The sequence below is a fragment of the Hevea brasiliensis genome, chromosome 13 (assembly GCF_030052815.1).
Source record: "Hevea brasiliensis isolate MT/VB/25A 57/8 chromosome 13, ASM3005281v1, whole genome shotgun sequence".
In the NCBI taxonomy this organism is placed as follows: domain Eukaryota; kingdom Viridiplantae; phylum Streptophyta; class Magnoliopsida; order Malpighiales; family Euphorbiaceae; genus Hevea; species Hevea brasiliensis.
Genome location: NC_079505.1, coordinates 88825906 through 88850157, shown reverse-complemented (window position 1 = coordinate 88850157; position 24252 = coordinate 88825906). Strand labels below are relative to the sequence as shown.

Sequence of the window (24252 nt, the reverse complement as noted above, 5' to 3'; positions counted from 1 at the left end):
GGATTAATTAATAACTAATGAGCTACATAGCAAGAGACACTTTTTTTTTTTAATAATCTTAAAATATATAGATAAAAAGACTTAACCTTAGACTTCCTACTCCCTACATGATACCTCTGATTGGCTTTGAGTAGTTATTTGTAAAATGCTAGAACAGTGTATATGGTTTGTAAGAAAGTAAAAAACAGAAGTGCAACCGCAGCCCAGAAAGAGACCACTGCCCATGGGCTGTTGAAATAGTCATGCCTCAGCTTAGCCATCCACTTATTTTTTTTCTTGCTGCAATGCTTGTTCACTTGGCTGAATAATTCAGAGTAAAAGAAGTGACAAGAGGATGGGATTACATAATCTCCAAGCCTATTGAACAAGGTAGCAATCACCTCATCGTCACCTAGCCGGTTGTCAATAATTCCACATCTACAAAGTAATTGCACATCCCTCCGGGAGTCGATCAGGCAATCCATCAATATCATGTAATCGGTGGCATAACATATATCATTTGCAAGAGGCAACTGCTCATATGCAATGATATTGCGCAGGAAAGACTCTGTTTCATCTTCAATGATTAGGGTTGGGATTTCTAGCCTTCCATTTTTAAACCTTATATCAAACATGCTAGGTCCCCTTCCCTCTGGATGAGCATCCACCTTTTTAAACTTGATTCCAGCTTCTATGAGCTCTGTGGCACATCTTATGACTTTTAATTCATCCCTTTGCCCCAGAATTCTCCCCCTCAATATGCTGGAAGGAAGCCAATAATGGTGTATCAAGTCCAATAGATGTTTGCATTCTGGGGAAGAGATGCCCTGAATAACTGGAAACCCAATTAATAGATTTTGATATTTCAGGTAAGTGGTGATCATGCATATCAAGTCACAATTCTGTTGACTTGGTATCTTCATCAGATTAAACAACTCCAACATAACAAACAAAGGAAGTTGGTTTTCGAGTAGTAAAAAATCCCGGCTTGTGATGTACAAGTCGAGTTTTAGTACAAAGCTAGGGTCATCTTCCTGTCTCCGATTATCCACATCCACAAAACTGCGAATTAGCTCAATAATGAAGCAGCCATCAACAATCATCATTTGCACAAACTCCTCCGAGTGAAGACAAATTGGTTGGTCATAGCATTGACGAGCACTTTCTTCCAATGCCCCTATGGCCACGACAAATTTTCGCACTTCCTCTTGAATTTCGTTTTCTCCTCCTTCTCCTCCTCTTCTTCTTATTATTCTTTTTAGGAGTTGTCTTAGAAGGTGCATTTTGTACTTCTCCATCCCCTGAAGGTGAGCTTTACCGCGATGGTAAGGGCCAATTGAAACTATTTGCGGCTCATAAGCCTTTTCATAGACTTTTCGTAGCTGATTAGGTACTCTGAAAATACTAAACTGGGAGTGCCCATGAACAGCAGAAGGGTTAAGAAGCTTTTGGCAAAGCTGAATTGATATATGGGTAACTCTACTTTCGTCCATTGTTCCTTTGCTGTAAACGCAATAATGCTGAAAATCAAATGAATGTTTTAATTATAAACAAGATTAAAGAAAGGATATATATATATATATATATATATATATATATATATATATATATATTTCACACTTACATATTAATTTGAAGCTTCAAAGCAAAGAAGGCTGCCCTGGAGTCGAGCGTTTTTGACTAATTTTCAGGTTTCTTGAGAAGGAAAGAAATGGCATTGCACAACTAGCATTTGATGAAGGATGCAGGACGCTGCTGGACGAATTTATAATGGATTTTTAAATTGGATTAACTTGCTTACACGTTCAAAAATTTCCCATATAATTTTACGTTGTTTGCTTGCATTGAAGGCAACTCCGCCTAAGTAGTTTGCGCTTAGCCGGTCTCAAGCCCGGATAATGGAGAAGGGTTGCGATAGGTGACAACCAGCTTAAAAATTTCGTCACACCCTATGATATGGATTCAAATGATATAAACGTTGGGGCGTCCTCTACTAACGATGCTCTACATCGGAGCCCGGGTGTAGTGATAAATATGCAAGGGTGTAAGGCGTTCACCGAAAGCGACGCGGCATGCCGGCACCCGGGTGTGGTGTTAAGTGAGCAAGGGTTCCCACATCATGGACGGGTGTGGGTAAAGGAGTTAGTCCATAGGACAGATAGTAGAACAAATAGTGGAACAGAACACAAGATAGACATAGAAAACAATAGAAGATATCATAGAAGGAGACCAATTAGGAAGGAGCAGGATAGGAGGAGGATCAGGGTTGGTACTTGAAATGTTGGATCACTTACAGGAAAATTAATGGAGCTTGTGGATACCTTGGAAAGGAGAAGGGTGAATATTACTTGCATTCAGGAGACTAAATGGGTAGGAGAGAAAAGTAAGGAAGTGGGTAATTCAGGGTACAAACTGTGGTTTACCGGAAAGGAGAGAAACAAGAACAGAGTGGGTATAATCATAGACAGAACATTGAAAGACGCAGTAGTAGCTGTGAAAAGAGTAAGAGATAGAATTATACTAGTAAAGCTAGTACTAGAAGGAGAAACAATAAATATAGTTAGTGCTTATGCCCCACAAATAGGACTAGACAGTGAGAGTAAACAAAGGTTTTGGGAAGATATGGATGATTTAATGCAAAGCATACCGAATGAAGAGAATGTTTTTATTGGTGGAGATTTGAATGGACATGTAGGAAGTGATAGACAAGGTTATGAGAATGTTCATGGAGGTTTTGGTTTTGGCAGTCGAAATGAGGAGGGAAAAAGCATGGTATACGACCTAATACTAGCAAATACCTACTTTATAAAAAGAGAGTTACATTTAGTGACTTTTAAAAGTGGGCAACATAGAAGCCAAATCGACTTCCTCTTAACCAGGAAGACAAATAGAGCTCTCTATGCAAGGATTGCAAGGTCATTCCAGGAGAGGCTTTAACAAGTCAACATAGGTTGGTGGTCTTGGATGTCAAGTTTAGGAACAATTCAAGTAAGGTCAGAAGAAATAGTGTAGCTCAAACAAAGTGGTGGGAGTTCAAAGGAATTAAGCAAGTGAAGTTCAAAAATGAGCTTCTTGAGTCCGAAGCATGGAAGCTAGATATGGAGGCCAATGATATGTGGATACAGATGGCATCAAAGATTAGAGAAGTAGCTAGAAAAGTACTTGGAGAGTCTAAAGGACATGGACCACCCTCAAAAGAGAGATGGTGGTGGAATGAGGAAGTACAAAAGGTAGTGAAGAGAAAAAGAGAATGGTATAAGAAATTACCTAAATGTGATAATAATGAGGTATATGAACAGTACATGATAGCAAAGAAAGAGGCAAAAAAGGCAGTTAGTCAAGCAAGAGCACGGGCCTTTGAAAAGTTATATGAGAAACTTGGAATTAAAGAAGGGGAGAAAGATATTTATAGATTAGCAAGGAGTAGAGAAAGGAAATGTCAAGATCTCAATCAAGTTAGGTACATTAAGGATAAATAAGGAAAAATGTTGGTGAAAGATGAGGACATTAAAGAAAGATTGAGAAATTATTTTAATGATCTCTTTAATAATAGTTAAAATGGTAATAGCGTGAATATAGATTATAGAACAATAGAAAAGAATGTAAATTATACTAGAAGGATTCGATCTTTAGAAGTAAAGGAAGCACTTAAGAGAATGAAAGTGGGTAAAGCCTATGGACCCGATGAAATACCAATTGAAGTGTGGAAGTATTTGGGAGATATGGGAGTGGCATGGTTAACTAAATTATTTAATAAGATTCTAAACTCAAAGAAAATGCCTGATGAATGGAGAAAGAGTATTTTAGTACCTATTTTTAAAAATAAGGGAGACATACAGAGTTGCTCAAACTATAGGAGAATTAAACTCATGAGCCATACTATGAAGTTGTGGGAGAGAGTGGTGGAGCATCGACTACGTCATGATACTTCTATCTCTCTCAATCAATTTGGTTTCATGCCCGGTCGTTCAACTATGGAAGCGATCTTTCTCATTAGAAGCTTGATGGAGAAATATAGAGATGCGAAGAAAGATATATACATGGTTTTTATTGATTTGGAGAAAGCTTATGATAGTGTTCCAAGAGAGGTCTTATGGAATGTGTTAGAACAAAAGAGGGTATCTATTAGGTACATACAAGTATTGAAAGATATGTATGAAGGAGCAACTACTATTGTGTGCACAGTGGGAGGGGACACAAGAGATTTTCCGATCTCAATTGGATTACACCAAGGATCAGCCATAAGCCCTTACCTTTTTACATTAGTTTTAGATGAACTGACGAAACATATACAAGAGAGTATTCCTTGGTGCATGATGTTTGCGGATGATATTGTTCTGATAGATGAGACACGAGAAGGAGTCAATAGAAAGCTAGAACTTTGGAGAAGTACTCTAGAGTCAAAGGGTTTTAAGTTAAGTAGAACGAAGACAGAATACATGCATTGCAAGTTCAGTGAAGGCCAAACTGGTGATAGGGAAGGAGTTAGTTTGAATGGAGTGGTACTGTTACAAAGTAATCACTTTAAATATCTAGGCTCAGTCCTTTAAGTAGATGGAGGATGTGAGGAGGATGTTAGTCATAGGATTAAAGCCGGATGGTTGAAGTGGAGACGTGCCATGGGAGTTTTATGTGATCGTAAGATTTCCAATAAATTGAAAGGAAAATTTTACCGTACAGCCATACGACCGGCTATGTTATATGGTAGTGAGTGTTGGGCATTGAAAGAGTCGTATGCATCTAAGATAAGAGTTGCAGAGATGAGAATGTTAAGGTGGATGAGTGGCCATACTAGACTAGATAAAGTCCGTAATGAGAGTATTAGAGAAAAGGTAGGAGTGGTGCCAATTGAAGATAAGTTGAGAGAAGGGAGATTGAGGTGGTTTGGTTATGTGAAGCGTAGACATACGGAGGCTCCAGTTAGACAAGTAGAGCACATTAGGTTAGAGGATAGAAAGAAAAAAAGGGGTAGACCTAAATTGACTTGGAGGAGAGTAGTACAACATGACTTAGAAGCATTACACATTTATGAGGATTTAACCCAAAATCGTTCAGAGTGGAAAAAACGAATCCATATAGCCTATCCCAAATTTTTGGGATAAAGGCTTAGTTGAGTTGAGTTGAGTTGCTTGCATTGAAGGCATTCCTTGTATCTATAAAGTGGGATTTCTTTACCAGCCATCCATGTATTTAATAAATGATTCTTACTATAAATCTTATATCTTAATTTTATAATTAATTAAATTTAAATAAAAAAATTAAAATAAACTCAATTTTATTTTTAACTATCAGTCCAATTTTACTTTTTTACTTTTAATTTAAGTTTAAATTGATCAAATGTGCAACTTACTCATCAGTGAGTGTGTTATTTTTTTAAATATTTTTTAAGGTTAATTAAATAATTATAATTAAATAATTTTTTATATTTAACTTTTTAATATTAATTAATAATATGGAAAAAATAATATTTTATATTTTTAACTTTATTTGATTATAATTTTCTAATTTTAATTAAGAAAATGAAAATATAAAATAATATTTTTTATTTTAAATAAATTAAAATTAATTATAATCATAATTTTTAATTTTAGTCAATTGCATAAAAATAAAAATATCTTTTATTGTTTTTCAATTTAATTAATTTATTTTCAATTAATTAATAAAAATATAAAAATAATATTTTTTCATACTTTCATTTTAATTAATAATAGTAAATAATATTATTTTTATTATTTAATTTAATTAACTATAAAAAATAAAAATAACATTTTAATATTAAAAAGTGAAAAAAAAGTAAAATACCAAAAAAATGACGCATGTATAACAATTGAGCTAATTTAAATTTAAAATAAATATAAAAATATTAAATTAAATTGAAAATTAAAAATAAAATAAAATTAATATTTTTAAAAAGTACAGGAACCAATTGAACTAATTTCCTAAAAAAAAAATCAATATAAAGCAAACAGAATCACTTTAAAAATTTGTCATGTGACATCTTCTAACGTATACGTTAATAATTTATTTAAAATTGTATAATATTTAGTTTTACATTGTTTTCTTAATATTTTTTTACAGTTATATTAACTATTTATTCCAATTATATTAATTATATTATTTCTTTTTTAATTATGTTAATTTTTAATCTGACATTAATTGATTTTATATAATTTTTCTAATTATGTTATTTTTTATAATTATATTAATTGTATTAATTTTCTTTAAAAAAAGTCTAATTCATGAAATATTAATCAAATTTACTTAGTTATGTTAATTATTTTATCAAATTTCCTTAATTACATTATAATTAATAAAAAATTCTTTAAATAATTAAAATAAATTACAATTATAATTAATTAAGATTAAATTTCTTTGGCAAATTTCCCTTCCCGTGGCTAGCTATAAAGTCTATGGTGCCACATGATGTGGCCCAACCGCAAGTGCACGGGTCGTTCAAATAATATAGAAAAGATTTCGTTCCCACGAGAAGTTGTGTTAATGATTGAATTTTTGATATAAAAAGTTGACTAAATTAAACTATTTTTTTAAAATTAAAGCAATAAATTGATGGATATTGAAGTGTGAATTTTATGTGTGTGAGATTAATAGTCTATTCAACAATGTATTAATTAAACTAAAATCGCATCAAATTAAAATAAACAAGTTGAAATATGGCAAAATTTAAAATGGCAAGCAATTAAATTCAATTAGAAATTAACAATGATAAAAAGGCGATTCCGGAGGTCGGAAGTTCATATTCAAGCTATTTTGGGATTTTTAAATTGGTTATCCAATCTTGTGGAACTTATGGGTTTTAAGGAGATTAATTCTTAAATCCTTTGAATACTCTTTCGAGTGGGACAAAGAGTGCCTTAATCAATCTAATCCTACTTTCGTGGAGTTAAAGTTAATCAAGACCCATTAAGTTCCTTAATTAATCTGTAAATCCTCTTAATCCTTCGTCTATTTCTAGATCTAAGTCAATTAAGTCCAATTTCTTGATTATCTATCACAAGGTTTTCTCCTTTCGGTGCCTCAACCATGGATTAAGAACAATACTTAATGGGATCCTACAGTAAGCATGTCATTGAGCACACAAGAAATGAATAAAACTCATTAAGACCACAAAATATGGATTACCCAATCAAAATCCACAAAATATCTCAAATATTACATCCCTTACTCCAGAATAAAAAAAAACTACTCACAATCCATGTTTAACACAAGAAATTCTGAGTTAATATGGAAATAAAACTTTAATATAAGCTAAGAACTAAGAAACCCAATACTAGAAAGGTAGGAAAAATGCAAGAAAAGAAAGAAATCTCCAAATCTGGTTGGAAATGGTGTAGGAGATGATTTTGACTCTTCAGCTGCTGCCCTCCTCCTTTTTCTTTTTCTTCCTCCTTTTTTTCTCTTCCTTTCTAAAATGGGATAAGGGTCTATTTATCACTTTTTTCTGACAAGGAGCCCTAAAATGGTGTGTTTGAGGTGTGATTTTCTGAGAGAATCTTCTGCCAGCTCATCAATGAAGTTTTTGTGGGACTGCATAAGTGGACTGCATAAGTTATGCAGTCCCTTATGCAGTTTTCGGCTGGTTTCTGGCTCTCTTGTGCAAAACTGCATGAGCAAGGTGCTAGACAGCATAGTTTATGCACAATTCTGTGAGGTTGCATAAGGGAGGCACGAATCTACATAAGTTATGCGGTAACTTATGCAGATTTCGGCAGGTGCTTGAGACAGTTTCTTCTTCTTATGCAGAACCGCATAACTTATGCGGCAAGTTATGCGCAATTTGGCCAATGCATACTTCAACTTTGAAACTTGTTTTTGACATCTTTGGCTGCAGAAATCATTCCTCAAAAATAAAATTTCTTTTTAGTCCTTCAAAAACACCATTTTTCCTACAAAACAAAGTAAAAATTACAAATTAATCCAAAATTGGTAATTATGACAAACCAACTAAATAACTAATGAAATTAGCTAAAAGTGACTAATAATCAAGTAAAATGGCTATGAATTTAAATCTAAATGACTATGCAAAATGTATGTATCAAATACCCTCAAACTCAAGCTTTTGCTTGTCCTCAAGCAAACTTTAAAATGTAATGCAATTTTTAGGGGTGCCTTATCCAAGGAGCTATGAAAATCACCTATTAAAGTAGCTTAACACACATTTAGCCATACCAACAATCCATATACCCATCCTTTAAAATGCAAAGAATCTAATACTTATCCAAGCTTTCACCGCTTAGCCATCAAGTCAATTATCATTCAAAATTCCCAAACCAACCAATCAAAAGAGAGAGTCATGCTCAAAAGGAATTCTAGGACAATCAATAATCAAAGTGTCTCTATAGAGAATGATGGAATTAAATGAATGAGTGGATAATTTTCCAATCCCATAGGCAAATTCTCTACTCCTATCTCCACTAATGTAGCAAGTACTATCAAGAGATCAAAGATCTTTTTAGGGATGTAATGGGGCCATGGGGTTCAAAATGAGGCTAAGAAGAAAAAGAGGTAAAAAGGACTCAAAACATGAGAATATTTTCAATCTTGAAAACATAAGGTACACTTCTTATTTTATTATATTTTTTTTTCTTTTTCTCTTTTTTTTTATATATATATGGAGGAGAGAAATACACAATGAGGATTGTCAAGTGCTAGCATATTTTACAAAACACATAAAAATGGAGGGACACTTTGATACTTTAAACTTGTATCTTATATTTTCTTTTGATGATTGTCCCTAAAAATGCCACCCCCAAACTCATTTCCTTTAATTACTTTGGGTGGATTTCTTTCAATTTGAATGACAATAATGAAAAGTACATATACTAGCACTTTTACAAGATGACAAACATTTCTTCTCCCTTTTATTGTATTTTTTTCTTTTCTCTCTTTTTTTTTTGTACCTAATATTATGAATAATTATTCTCATGAAAAGGGTTGGAGTGTTTGGTTCATTAGCTGTCATGACCCAACCTATGGGCCAGACCGGCACTAGGACCTGGGCCAGCCTAAAGCCCCCGAGGCCCGTAGTAAGCCTAACTGTTCATTAACCCAACTCTAAGGCCCATTTGGGCCCAATTTCAAGAAACCAACCGGACAGAGTCCGGCCATAAAGTGGACCTTTCAACGGGGAGTTTTTGACTCACCCGACCTGTAAACACAATAAACAATCCATTGGGGAGCTCAGCTCACCCTCCACATACTCATATCATCATAAAGATAAATGGGAGCTCAACTCCCTCATCCAGTCCATCAAACATGCATATAATAATTTTACAGGTCCACAATAATAATTTAGTTTACAGACCCAAATCAAATAAACATTTCTAGCACATGCAGAAATTCTAAGATTTAACAAAATTATACAAACATTAATAATCGACCTGCGAGGAAGAAAGCAGGTTAACCTCAAAAAATATCCTCCTGTGGCCTGGAAAAATATTGAACAGGAGTGAGCGTTCGACTCAGAGAGTAAAATATCAATTTTAACCATAATCTCTATAACTATCTAAAACTAATGCACCCTATAGAGTGAAATGCAACATCAACAACATTTTCACATCATAACATCAAAAAGGTAATTTGGAGCACTCACGCACCCTGTAACATCAATCATAATATATGGGAGCTGATCCTATCTGACTCTCTTAAATCCAACTTGTGCCAGCGAAGAACTTAGCTCGGACTTCCACTTAATAACTAAATCGAGGTCCCAGCGAAGAACTCAAGCCGTGTCTACCCCGAAGGATCGGGTCCCAGCGAAGATCTCAAGCCGTGTCTACCCGTCCTATCCATAGTCCACACCACATCACACGCACGCCAACGCACGCACACTGCTCCAAATTACCACAACAACATCCATGGCACGCTAATAGTTATGAATGCAACATAAATCGTGCCTAGAGTTTAACTACATAAATATTTGCATATAAGTGATGCATGGGCATGCTTGAAAATATAATAATATCGAAATTATAATTAAAATTAATATTTTACTCACAGACTTGACAACGGTCACTGTGGCGGCTGGGCGGAGGAAGAAGGCTGTCCCGGCTCACCTGACAATTTTATTACAATTATTTAATAAATTTAACTCCATACAAACAAAGAAAAAGACCAAATACGTTCTAAGTCGTGCCGAAAATCCGGCAGAGTTTCCCCTATACCTAGGACCTACCCAACCTGTAAAATGGCTCAAAACACACTTCTATATTCACAATCCATATGTCCATAGCTCAATCACATCACACAGCCCCTCATGGGCCCATCAAATCAGTCATCCATCACAAAATGTAAAATTTCAATTTAGTCCTTATAATTGATCATTTTTGCAAAAACTGCCCAAACAAGCTTTAAAAATTCTAAAACTTTGCCCTGCGGTCCTTAGCAATATTACTAGGCTATTGCAAAAAGAATCATAATTTTCTGAGCTACCACGAATATTTTATGGATTTTTAATCCTATTTAAGCACTAAAAAATTACGAAAAAGCAAGGTTCGGGTTTACCTTTGTCGATTCCGACTTCGGGAACGCGCTCGGGATGCCTGACAATGGTGGGATAGCCAAAACCTCGATCCAATTCGGAGACTTTTTCTGTAGCTGGTCTGTCTGGCCGGAAATTCCCAGATCCGGACAACTGTCGAATTTCCGCGAATTGAGGATACCTACACGAAGCCCAATAATAATATATAAAAAATCAGGGGTGTTACATTCTTCCCCCCTTACAGAAAATTCGTCTTCGAATTTTACACAAGGCAGAATAAAATACATGATTACACATTGAACAGATAAGGGTACTTGCTACGCATGTCCCGTTCTGACTCCCAGGTGCACTCTTCCACTGACTGACTCCTCTACAAAACCTTAACCATAGGGATCTGTTTTGATCTTAACTGTCTCACTTGGTAGTCCACTATGGCTACAGGTTGCTCCTCAAATGTCAAGTTCTCCTTTAGTTCTATTACATCCGATTGTAGTACATGAGAAGGATCGGGAATATATTTCCTGAGCATGGAGATGTGAAACACGGGATGAACATGAGAAAGGTTGGGTGGTAGCTCTAGCTGGTAGGCAACTGCTCCAACTCTATCAGTAACCTCAAAAGGTCCAATATACCGAGGTGCCAACTTGCCCTTCTTTCCAAATCTCATGACTCCCTTCATTGGAGAAACCTTCAAGAATACATATTCGCATACTGCACACTCCACATCCCTTCGGCAGAGTGCATAACTCTTACGCCTCTTGAAAATTTGTTTTCAATCGTTCCCTAATTAAAGGAACTATCTCTGAAGTGTACTGCACTAGGTCTACATCATGCACCTTCGCTTCCCCCATTTCTGTCCAACACAGAGGAGACCTACACTTTCTCCCATATAGTGCCTCATAGGGTGCCATCCCTATGCTGGAATGGTAACTGTTGTTGTAGGCAAACTCCACCAAAGCTAGCTGCTCATCCCATTGACCTCCAAAATCCAAAACACTCATGCGAAGCATGTCTTCCAGTGTTTGGATTGTCCTTTCGGACTATCCGTCTGCGAGGGTGGAAAGGCATCGAAGTTCAGCGTGTGCCAAGTGCCTCCTGTAACTTCCTCCAAAACCGAGAAGTGAATCGGGGCCCTCGTGGATATTATGGAAGCAGGAACTCCATGCAATCTGACTATTTCTCGAATGTAAAGCCGGGCGTACTGTGCCACAGAATATGTAGTTTTCACAGGCAAGAAGTGAGCTAATTTGGTTAGGCGGTTTACAATTACCCATATCGAATCATATCCTCACGTGGTACGAGGCAACCCAGTCACAAAATCCATAGAAATCATTTCCCACTTTCATTCTGGGATAGGAAGCTCTTGCAACTTCCCTGACGGTCTCTGGTGTTCAAACTTCACCTTCTGACAAGTCAAGCACTTGGACACAAAGTCTGCTATGTCTCTCTTCATGCCATTCCACCAATAGCTATCTTTCACATCATGGTACATCTTGGTGGAACCTGGGTGGACATTGTACAGTGTATAGTGTGCCTCTCGCATGATTTCATCTCTGAGATTGTCCACATCGGGCACACATATCCTAGAACCTTGCACTAGGACACCATCATTGGCAAATCCAAACTCACCACCTTCACCTTGCTGTACTCTTTCTATGATCTTCATTAATTGTTGGTCTCTGTGTTGGAAAACTCTAACTCTATCTTGCAAGTCTGGCCTCACTGAAAAATGAGCCAACAAGACCCCCTCATCTGAAAGATCTAGGATTAAACCTTGATCCATCAACTCATGTACTTCCTGAATCAACGGTCTCTTCTCTGCTGAAATGTGCGCCAAAGCGCGGAAGATTTTCTGCTTAAAGCATCTGCTACTACATTGGCCTTCCCATGGTGGTACTGGATGGTGCAATCATAGTTTTCCAGAAGCTCCATCCATCTCCTCTGTCTCAAGTTTAAATCCCTCTGTTGGAAGATGTACTTCAAACTCTTATGGTCGGTGTATATCTCGCACACTTCACCATACGGTAGTGTCTCCATTTTTAGTGCAAAGACTACAGCCATTTCCAAATCATGGGTGTGATAGTTACGCTCATGCCTCTTGGTGCCTTGAAGCATAAGCCACTACTTTTCCATTCCGCATCAAAACACACCCTAGGCCAACTCAAGGCGTCACGACACGTGTATCCTTCACCGCTCATAGGTAGTGTTAACACAGGCGGTGGTTAGACACTCCTTATCCTCATCATTATAAGCGACTCTATCGAGCTCTCTTCTGTCCTTTGCATCTTATCCACTTTCCTTTTCCTATTTTTGGTATTGTTGGTATCTTTTCAACCTGCTGTACTTATTCCTTAATTTTAGTCCTATCTCATCCTTACACCTTTTCCTTTAAAGATGTCTATCCCATCATCAACTTTAACTTTCTTTTTATTTCTTAGTCTTATCTTGATTACTAGTTTCATTACTGAGAGAATTCTAACCCTATGATTTACTCCTACCAGCACATTCTTCACCTTATGTAACACTTATAATTACCCATAGAAAATTTTTCTTGTATCCCCTTTTTTCCAACTTAACTATCAGAACATTATCATTCCCTATCGGCCTTAGTAGGAAATTGCTTATCCTGGATGAATATGAGTCCCAAAAACTATAAGTTCCATCTGAACTAACACGGCTGTAGGAAATATGTGTCATGCCTTAATTCCAAACAAGATACTTCACGTGTTCATTCTCCTTAATATAATCATATATACTGCCCATAGCTTTCTAAACTTCAACCTCAAATTACCCATCAGCAACAATTTCATCTATTGAAACTCATCCATAAATAGTACTTCATCTAGCTCATAGTTTAAAGCGATGCAAGCCTTAGTAGCTAACTCAATTTAACTCCTGTCATTACTCTGATCGTCCTTTCATACTTAACACTAGGTATGCACTTACTGTCATTCTCATATCAGGAAATTGTATATGAATTGGTGCCTATCAAAATCTCAAATAACTAGGTCTCCTTGCCTCGATCTCGCTCCTTATATAACGCTCTGGAATCAAAAACACGAGCTAAACTTGAAAAGAAAGAAAAATATCCTCTATATTCAACTACGCCCGATTGTCCATATAATAACGTTTAACCTATGTTTCTTAGTCTCTCTTCAAATTTCATCATCTCCTAGCACAATTGTGCTCTACCTATAAGGTATCATCTGCATGAACCCTTTACTGTACCATCGTCCTTCCTGACATAATATTTTATAATTTATTAACTTTACTTATACTCGACCTATGATTCATATCTATCATCGTTTATATTGTGCCCTTAACCCTTGTTGAATCCTGAAAGATTTCTCTCGCTAATAGATTCTTTCAACACTAATTCCACCCTTATCTATGGTCATTAATTTGATCCTTAAACTTTCTAGTGATTTATTACCATCCATACTTGTCACTTTTTATTCTACCCCTACTGTTGCTCTGTTGTTATTGCTTCACTGCAAAGTGATTACATTGATCACACTAAAAATGTTTGCTGACATTCATAACGAACCTCTAACTACCTTCTCACTATCTCAAAAGTCTAACCTAAAACCTATGTGTCATTATCTATCATTCTTTTCCTCTCATCATACCTATTTGATCCCTTAGACTGACTTTTATTCAACTTACTGCTTACTAACTTCTCTTTCTCTACCTATTTAGGTAGTCCGCAATACCATCACACACCTTCTAACATTTACTCATTATTATTGTATTCCATACCTCCATCACTTTTCTCACTAATGTGGTCCCATTTTGGGTTTTCCATCCTTGTCATTCTCCTTGCCAAGAATAACACTTAGCCTATCCTATATCTTAACTTTGTTCCTTTTATTATGCGCTCTTTAGGTTGTCCTTTCATTTATTTCCTTTGTCTTACCCAAAATAGAACTTGACTATTCTATCCCTGGTTCCATTCTTCTTCCTAACATAACAGCTGTACTTGCTAACTATATCTTTCAGAGTCTCTATTGCGTTATCATATGTCTGTGCTACTCAGATTTGGTCCTTTGACCACTCTAGCTAGTACTCCCACTAGCACTTAGATTATATTGCATCTGTAATCAATTATCCCAATTTTCATTCTACACTTTCTCTGTCTACTGGCCTTCTGTGATTTATCTTCGCTAATTTATTACTCTTAACACTATTATAATTAGATTATACTACTGTTTGAACAATATGAAGTCAGAAAGGAACTCAGGAAATTGCAGTCATACCTTTATCGTATGATTTCTATTCTTATCCTTTAGCTTACATAATACCCTTACTACCTCGAGAACTGATTCTGCAGTAATTTTATTTATTATTATTTTTATTATTATTATTTTCCATGTTTACTCAATTCCAAAACTTAAGATTTCGGGCACCCAAACCCGTCATCCAATTCAAAGGATTTACATCCATCGTGATCTGATTATATATGATTCCTATAATGGAACTTGTATCCTCTCCAGGATACCCGAGCCAACTACTCTCTACCACACTCTACAGTCCCATCTGGGGCACTATTTTGTGGGTCACCATTATTAGTAATAACTTTCGATCCCTTCTGAAAAGATAGGACTATACCCTAACTTGCTGCAACAAAGGTACTACATTTACCACCTTGCCCAAAACCATGTCAAACTAATGTCTCTCTTATCATATCATAGCTCTGTAAATCATATATTCATAGTTTCGACCTTCTCTAGGTAGTAGGGTTGTACTTTATTCCATACTGATACACACAAGGTATACTATTCTCACTAAGCTCTAAACAAAATGTTTGTCATACTGCAAAAACCATCCAAAATTCCATACCGAAGACTAGATGGTCTCACTCTATAGTTGTCACCGTTACTTTGCACCTAGTCCAAACCTGCAGTGCGATAGCAACTCTTCTCTTGTAACTCTAGCTCATGCTAGGTAATGGCCAGTCATGACTCTAGTTACCACCCAAGCGTGACCTTCGATATTCTAGCTCTAGATCCCTAACCAAGAGTTCCCAACTCCTTTGCGGATATAGAACTGCATTGCGGCATTCTTGTACCAAAGCAGTGCTCGCAACATCCTCATCATAAGCACTACAGGGAAGTACGCAGCTCTACACAATAATCTCATGTCGGTACTGTAATCTGCAACTTACAGAACAAACATCGAGAATATTGTATAGTTACTACGATATGTCCTGGCAGACTAGGTCTCTTAATCTCTTATCTCTCTTGAATCTTCTATTAACAAAAACTTATTACATGCGGGTCATCCACCGATGTTGCAAAGAATGGTATCCTCATCCTTATCTAGGGCAACTGTACTTTCAAGACTCACTTTTATGTACTCGTGCCTTGCACGAAATGGGCACACCATTTAAACCCATACTGATGAAAATATAGTATTTATTGGAGTACGTGTTTCCAAGGTAGACCTCAATAAGTTTGCTAAATCTATTTCATGTTTCTATGTACTCCACGAAAATCAAGACACTAACTGAGGTAATCTTATATTTCCCGAGGTATAACGTAGAATCTAGAAACAAAGAATTACAGGAAAAGACGAAACAAAATCCTATACTCCGCATGTGACTCCTAGTAGACTCTTCCCAACACTTTAGATGAACATTCCCTAAGAATCTGGAGCCTAAGCTTTGATACCACATTTGTCACGACCCAACCTATGGGCCGGACCGGCACTAGGACCTGGGCCAGCCTAAAGCCCCCGAGGCCCGTAGTAAGCCTAACTGTTCATTAACCCAACTCTAAGGCCCATTTGGGCCCAATTTCAAGAAACCAACCGGACAGAGTCCGGCCATAAAGTGGACCTTTCAACGGGGAGTTTTTGACTCACCCGACCTGTAAACACAATAAACAATCCATTGGGGAGCTCAGCTCACCCTCCACATACTCATATCATCATAAAGATAAATGGGAGCTCAGCTCCCTCATCCAGTCCATCAAACATGCATATAATAATTTTACAGGTCCACAATAATAATTTAGTTTACAGACCCAAATCAAATAAACATTTCTAACACATGCGGAAATTCTAAGATTTAACAAGATTATACAAACATTAATAATCGACCTGCGAGGAAGAAAGCAGGTTAACCTCAAAAAATATCCTCCTGTGGCCTGGAAAAATATTGAACAGGAGTGAGCGTTCGACTCAGAGAGTAAAATATCAATTTTAACCATAATCTCTATAACTATCTAAAACTAATGCACCCTGTAGAGTGAAATGCAACATCAACAACATTTTCACATCATAACATCAAAAAGGTAATTTGGAGCACTCACGCACCCTGTAACATCAATCATAATATATGGGAGCTGATCCCCTATACAGCTCTCTTAAATCCAACCTGGTGCCAGCGAAGAACTCAGCTCGGACTTCCACTTAATAACCAAATCGGGGTCCCTGAAGAACTCAAGCCGTGTCTACCCAGAAGGACCGGTCCCGAAGATCTCAAGCGTGTCTACCTGGTCCTATCCATAGTCCACACCACATCACACGCACGCCAACGCACGCTGCGCTCCAAATTACCACAACAACATCCATGGCACGCTAACAGTTATGAATGCAACATAAATCGTGCCTAGAGTTTAACTACATAAATATTTGCATATAAGTGATGCATGGGCATGCTTGAAAATATAATAATATCGAAATTACAATTAAAATTAATATTTTATTCACAGACTTAACAACGGTCACTGTGGCGGCTGGGCGGAGGAAGAAGGCTGTCCCGGCTCACCTGACAATTTTATTACAATTATTTAATAAATTTGACTCCATACAAATAAAGAAAAAGACCAAATACGTCCTAAGTCATGCCGAAAATCCGGCAAAGTCTCCCCTATACCTAGGACCTACCCAACCTGCAAAATGGCTCAAAACACACTTATATATTCACAATCCATATGTCCACAGCTCAATCACATCACACAGCCCCTCATGGGCCCATCAAATCAGTCATCCATCACACTATGTAAAATTTCAATTTAGTCCTTATAATTGATCATTTTTGCAAAAACTGCCCAAACAAGCTTTAAAAATTCTAAAACTTTGCCCTGCGGTCCTTAGCAATATTACTAGGCTATTGCAAAAAGAATCATAATTTTCTGAGCTACCACGAATATTTTATGGATTTTTAATCCTATTTAAGCACTAAAAAATTACGAAAAAGCAAGGTTCGGGTTTACCTTTGCCGATTCCGACTTCGGGAACGCGCTCAGGATGCCTGACAATGGTGGGATAGCCAAAACCTCGATCCAATTCGGAGACTTTTGGTGGTAGTGCATGCCTAGGAAATTCACAGATCTGGACAACTGTCGAATTTTCGCGAATTGAGGATACCTACACGAAGCCCAATAATAATATATAAAAAATCAGGGGTGTTACATTAGCTAGGTAGCAATAAGGGTTTCAAGAAAAATTAGGGATAAAAAGGCTCAAAGGGGTTTGCAAGGGTCAATTTTAATTAGGAAAAGGGCCAAAGGTTTAAAATGAGAAGGTTTAAATTAAAGAATGCCTAATCATCTCTCTTTTCAAGTACAAGCTAGTATTTCGCCTTGAAAGGTTTAGAAAATTTGTTCTAGGATTGGTGAGACATCATTTGACTACCTTATATCCAATAACTCCCTCTAAACACTCCAATCTCTAAAGGACTAGTTGGGTGGCTTTTTGGCTAAGAAGATATAGGCAAGGGATAAACACTTCAAAACTTTGCACCTTTTAGGAAACTTTCAATCCACAAACCCAACTAAAGGTAAGTCAAATCACTCTCATGGGCCACTTTTCAATACTCAAAGGGATTTGGCAAAAGATTTTAATGCATGATGCATGATTCCTAAAAATGAGCAATGCATTAACTAAATGGAGGAAATCTATTTGTGTGCAATGTGTACAATTTCTAAGTAATGTATAATGTGTGTGTAAATGTATTATGTATATGAATGTATAGATGCATATGTAAAATATTTACAATATATGTAAATGGAATGGGATGAGATGTTCTTATACTCAATATGTGAAAAATGTAGCAAAAATCAAAATGCACACCCCCAAACTCAAAATTAGACATTGTCCTCAATGTCTCAAGCAGTGCATTATCAAAACTCAAAGCAAAGAGGAATAACCAGGAATAATTAAATTTAAGAGCAAAAAGAAAGAGTTACCTGGTATAGAGCAGATGAGAATTCAAGAGAGGATGGTGATGCATAAGAAGCTGCACAAGTTATGCAGAATAAAATGCTGTACAGAACAGGTGCATAAGGAGGGTGCATAAGCTGTGCAGTTCTGCATGAGTTGCATAAGGAACTGCACAGGCTATGCAGAACATTTGCATAAGGAGTTTCACAGCCTGTGCAGTATATTCAAAAGCTGCTGCATAATGATATAGCAAGGAAAAATGTGCAAACACTAGCAGAAGCATAGAAATATATACAGTGTATGGACAAGTATGCACAAAAGGGTAGTAAAGGCAATGAGAATCAATGAAAAACTAATGGAATAGCCATCCAATAGAACTTCAAGAAAACAGAATTCAAGGCAAACTAAAATTGTTTCAACACATCCAAAAAGAAAAACTCCTAGAAGTTTGAACAAAAGCAAAATAAAAACTAATCTAATTCTATTGTTTTGCCCTTGTCCAAAGATGCTGCTAAAGGACTGGATGGAGCTGGCTGCTGCCGAAGGGGTGGTTCTGGAGGAGGTGATGGAGGTGGAGGTGGCATTCCTAGAAAAGCCATGAGCTGCTTCATCATCTCTTTTAATTCTTTCTGCTTATCTCTGGTTTCCATGACAAAATCAAAGAGTTGATCATGATGATCCTTGAGGGTATCAAGACCAGTTTCAAGCTTCCTATCCACAAAGTATACATCATCACTAAGCCTCTCAAGATAGGTGAATAAGGCTTTAGTGTTGAAGGGAAGAGGTGCTGTGGATGAAGAAGGTCCAGTTGCAGAAGGTGTAGGCTGTGCAGAATCTGCTGGGGTATCATGTGCAGACTGAGTGGGTGGTGCAGGTTTAGTAGAATGTTGTTGGACTGATGGTACAGATTGTGCCTCTGGTTGTGCAGTGGGTCCTGTATCTGCTGCTGGTTGTGCAGTGTCAATAGGTGGCAAACTGAATCCAGTTTTGTATAGGTGAGTAGCATCAAAATATAGAGTGTCTAAAAGTGCTGGTAAAGGATGCTCTTCCGGATTAAACCCAAAATGCTTAGCTATAACAGTTATGAGTCCACCCATGACTATATCACCTATAGATTTGGTAGCAATATGTAACACATGCTCACAAAAGAAATAACCAGGAGATACTTTGACTTTGTGAAAAGCACACCATAGCATGAACAATTCAGATTTTCCCACAGCACCAGAACTAGTCCCTCTGCCCAAGATAGTGCTAGCAATAAACCTATGGATGAATCTAAGTGCAGGGTCTAGTATTTGAGAGGTCTTGGATCTGCCAGCATAAAAACTCTGAGATTGGTTTGTGATACTCCTCCAAAACTGAACAGCATTCCAAAGACCTTTATTTGCTACCTCTATGCCTGTATATGGCACCCTAAATAGTCCATCAATTGCAAACCCAAAAATACTATGAAATTGGTCTAATGATAGCTCTCTATTTTGCCCCAAACACCTAAACTTCATAGTTGGCTTGTAATCTATCTCATGCAATTTCAGAGTAGCAGAAAATGAGGAAATAAATTCCAAAACTAGAGCTAGATAAACTAGTTCTTGTTTATGCACAAATTCCATCCAACCTAAACCATCAAGGTATGCAACCACATTATCAAATAAACCAACTGATTGGAGGGCATCTGCAGAAATGTACCTAGTGGGTTGCACTTTCCTGTCCTTGAGTCTCTTAAAGGTTGCCTTGTGAGTTGCATCAGGAAGGGGCCAAGGTAGTTTAGATACCTGTGTTGCTGCTGAAGTTTGCTTTTTGCTAGAAGAGGGTGATTTGGCTTGTGGGGTAGAGGTAGAAACGCCAACCCCTTGTCGTGTGGAAGCTGAAGTTTTGGGGTTTTTGGGTGGAGGCTCTGAAAGTGGAGTGGTAGGTGGGTCTTTGCGTTTTGTGAGAGGTGGTGCAGAAGCCATGGGTCGGGTGGATTTCGATCGAATTTTTCTCTTATAAGTGGCTGTGGGAGGTGGTGGAGGGGTTTGTTGTGGAGAGGAATCGGGATTAGGGGACCGCATTGCCAAGGGCGAGACTTGGAGAGGAGAGCCTTGAGGGGAATGGGGAGGCGATTCCATGGTGTTGTCGATGGTGAAAATGGAGGAGGGAAGAAGAAAGTGAAAGAGGTAAAGGGAAGTTAAGGCATAGGGCGGTGAAAAGGGGAGTGGGAAGGAAGAGTGATGCCGAGAAAAATGGACGTGGGGGAAGTGTGAACAGGAACGACGGGAAGTGGAGGTGGGAAAGTGGGTGCCGAAAAATTTTTTTGATTTGAACAGGACATGTGTAAAACTGCATAAGGGGAGAATGAGTGTGCATAAGTTATGCACTCTCTTATGCAGGTTTCGGTAGAAGATAAAGAGTGTGAAAAATTGGTTATGCAAAAGTGCATAACTTATGCGCTTGGTCATGCAGGTTTCGGCTGAAATTTGTAGTGGAAAAAGTCAGTTATGCAGAAGTGCATGACCTATGCGCTGCCTTATGCAAGTTTCGGTAGATGGTGGGATTCCAGGAAATGTGGTCATGCGGAAATGCATAACTTATGCACTCCCTTATGCAGATTTCGGTAGAAATTGGAAATGCAGAAAAGTTAGTCATGCAGAAGTGCATAACTTATGCACTCCCTTATGCAAGTTTCGGCAGATTTTGGAATTCCAGAAGATGTGGTTATGCGGTAGTGTATAACTTATGCACTCCCTTATGCAGATCTCGGCAGAAAGTGGAAATACAGAATTTGAAGTCATGCAAGAGTGCATAAGCTATGCACACACTTATGCAAGTTTCGGCAGAAGTGAAATTTGACAAAAATGTGATTGTGCAGAATTGCATAAGTTATGCAATGGCTTATGCAGATTGCAGCAGAGATGAAAAATAGCAAAATTTGTGATCTAAAAGCTGCATAAGCTATGCAGTTACTTATGCACAATTCAATAAGATTGAGATTACAATTGAAAATGAATTGCAAGTTTGAAAAATACACTAGAATGAAGAAATATAATTCTATGAAGCATAAATCATGAGAAATTATCAGCAAAAACACATTATTATATACAAAATCCATCACAATTGCATCATACAAGCTTGTAGAAGTGAGTTTTGCATAAGAAGCATTTGTGAATTATGCCATTTCAACTCAAACTCTGAAAATCAACATTTTGCACATTAAAGCTCAATAAAATCTGCATAAAGTTGCATTTATCCACAAATGAGAATGGACTCCCCAAGTTATGCCAAGAAAATGCAGTATGTCCACATTGAATCACACAACCCAACTAAGCTCAAAACTACAAAAATGACCCACTTACCATCATATTAACATGATAAGTACAAATACTTAAAAGTTACACACCCAACCTCACAAAGAAGCAAATGCCATGTTCTGTAGACCCCTTTTTGCTGAAAGTTTCATTTCTCTGCATAAACCAAGAAGCAAACCTGCACAGGTTATGCAGTAAAAATAAATCAATCTTGGGAGAGTTGAAGGACAAAATATCAGATTAAGAGTCACTCCCCAGCAGTTCAACAACCTTCATCCATTGAAATACATCAACAAGGGACAAGATTCAACAATGTCAAAAATTGAATTTGGGGAGATTTAAGATAAAAACAAAAGTAATGTAAATAAAAGTAAATCAATAAAAGCAAAATAAAAGAACTTGGGATGCCTCCCAAGAGTGCTAATTTATAGTCCTTAGCTGGATTCTTCATGCATTTCACTAAAAAGAGGTGAGGGATCAGAGAGCTTGTAACAGCTTGCTCCCTTTATTGGGTCTCCAGTTATGTAATGTTTCAATCTATGCCCATTGAACTTAAAATTCCCAGATTTTTCACTCTAAATTTCAATTGCTCCATAAGGGAAAACCTTAGAAACTCTATATGGACCAGTCCACCTTGATTTAAGTTTTCCAGGGAACAATTTCAATCTTGAGTTGAACAATAAAACTGAATCACCCTCTTTAAATTCCTTTTTCCTAAGATGTTTATCATGCCAAACTTTAGTTCTTTCTTTATAAATACAGGCACTTTCATAGGCATCCATCCTCAATTCTTCAAGCTCATTAAGTTGCAATAGCCTCTTTTCACCAGCTTGCTTGAGATCAAAATTCAAGGTCTGAATGGCCCAATATGCTCTATGCTCTAGCTCCACAGGTAAATGACAAGACTTACCATACACCAACCTAAAGGGAGTAGTTCCTATAGGGGTTTTGTAAGCAGTCCTATATGCCCATAAAGCATCATCTAGTTTGGCAGACCAGTCTTTTCGAGAATTACTCACTGTTTTCTCCAAGATATGTTTGAGTTCTCTGTTAGAAATTTCAACTTGTCCTGAAATTTGAGGATGGTATGGGGTAGCTATCTTGTGCACTACACCATATTTCCTCATTAAGCTCTCAAATTGCTTATTACAAAAATGTGAACCCCCATCACTAATTACAGCCCTTGGAGCTCCAAATCTACTCAAAATAAATTTCTTCAAGAATTTCACTACCACTCTAGCTGTAACACCCCAAAAATTTTAAATTTATGAGCATTTTTGGTATTTTAATTTTATTTAAATTTTAGGAATTTTTTTGAGATTTTTCGGATTTTAAAAATCAGGTTCGATTTTCTGAAAATATAAACTTTGATGAATTTTAAAAATTAATTTAAAGACCATGTGGCAAAACTAAAAATATATTTGGAGTCTACGTATTTTTCTGAGTTTTCTGGAATTTTTTTGGAATTTTTGGACCTCGTTTTCGATCCCGAGGCAGAGTAAAAATTCAAAATTTTGTATTTCGAATCGAACCGGCCGAATCGAACTGGACCGGATCGGACCGGTCGAATCGGATCGGCTCCCTTCCCTTTTTCTTCCTCCCGCGCGCGTCCCTTCCCCCTTCTCTCTTCCTCCCGTTTTCTCTCTCCTCCTGCCCCTGCAGCAGGCCAGCCACCTCCTCCACGCCACCCGTAGGCCAGGTCGCCACCCAGCCTCCCGGCCACCGGTAGCGCCGCGCCGGCCGCGCGATTCCGCCTAAGCGGCGTTTCGACTTCTCCGGCCAAAATCCGGCCGATCCGGCCACCAATTGGATCAGGTCTTGTGTCTAAAATCATCTACTCGGCGAGAGCTTTCCATAGACACCAAGAACGCCGAAATCCATCGAGCGGTTTGTCCAATTTTTGCTCGGGAAGTTTTTAGCCCATTTCGACTTTTGGGCTAGATTTCTGGAAAACCGTGAATTCCACGAGAAAACCGAGGGTACCAGCACGCTCCACTCGTCGAGAGCTTCGCAGCGACATAAATTTCGAATTTTTCCAATACCGTTTTTCGGTGGGTCCCATGAAACTTCGCAGTGTTTTTTCGAGCATTAAATGAGCTTAGAAAATTCTGAAAAATTTATGTACTAACCCCCGTGTTATGGGCTTCGTGTAGGTATTCTCAATTCGCGGAAATTCGACGATTGGCCAAGATGCAGAATTTCCGGCGATGCACTGAATTCAAAAAGTCTCCGAATTGGACCGAGGTTTTGGCTACCCCCCCATTGTCAAACGTCCCGAGCGCGTCCCCGAAGTCAGAATCGGCAAAGGTAAACCCGAACCTTGCT

At 37.6% G+C, this 24252-nt stretch overlaps 2 protein-coding genes across 2 annotated transcripts; both read right to left on the bottom strand.

Moving 5' to 3' along the window:
- On the bottom strand, positions 1-19740 carry LOC110652816 (UPF0481 protein At3g47200). The gene is made up of 2 exons (XM_058133188.1): positions 19432-19740; positions 1-1499 (listed from the first exon to the last, which is right to left on the bottom strand). Exons 1-2 carry the CDS (start codon positions 19738-19740, stop codon positions 135-137), a joined length of 1674 nt encoding a protein of 557 aa, XP_057989171.1. The 3' UTR covers positions 1-134.
- A 496-nt stretch (positions 19741-20236) lies between these two features.
- On the bottom strand, positions 20237-20751 carry LOC131172232 (proline-rich receptor-like protein kinase PERK9). The gene is made up of 2 exons (XM_058133187.1): positions 20330-20751; positions 20237-20258 (listed from the first exon to the last, which is right to left on the bottom strand). Exons 1-2 carry the CDS (start codon positions 20749-20751, stop codon positions 20237-20239), a joined length of 444 nt encoding a protein of 147 aa, XP_057989170.1.
- Positions 20752-24252: the final 3501 nt, after the last annotated feature.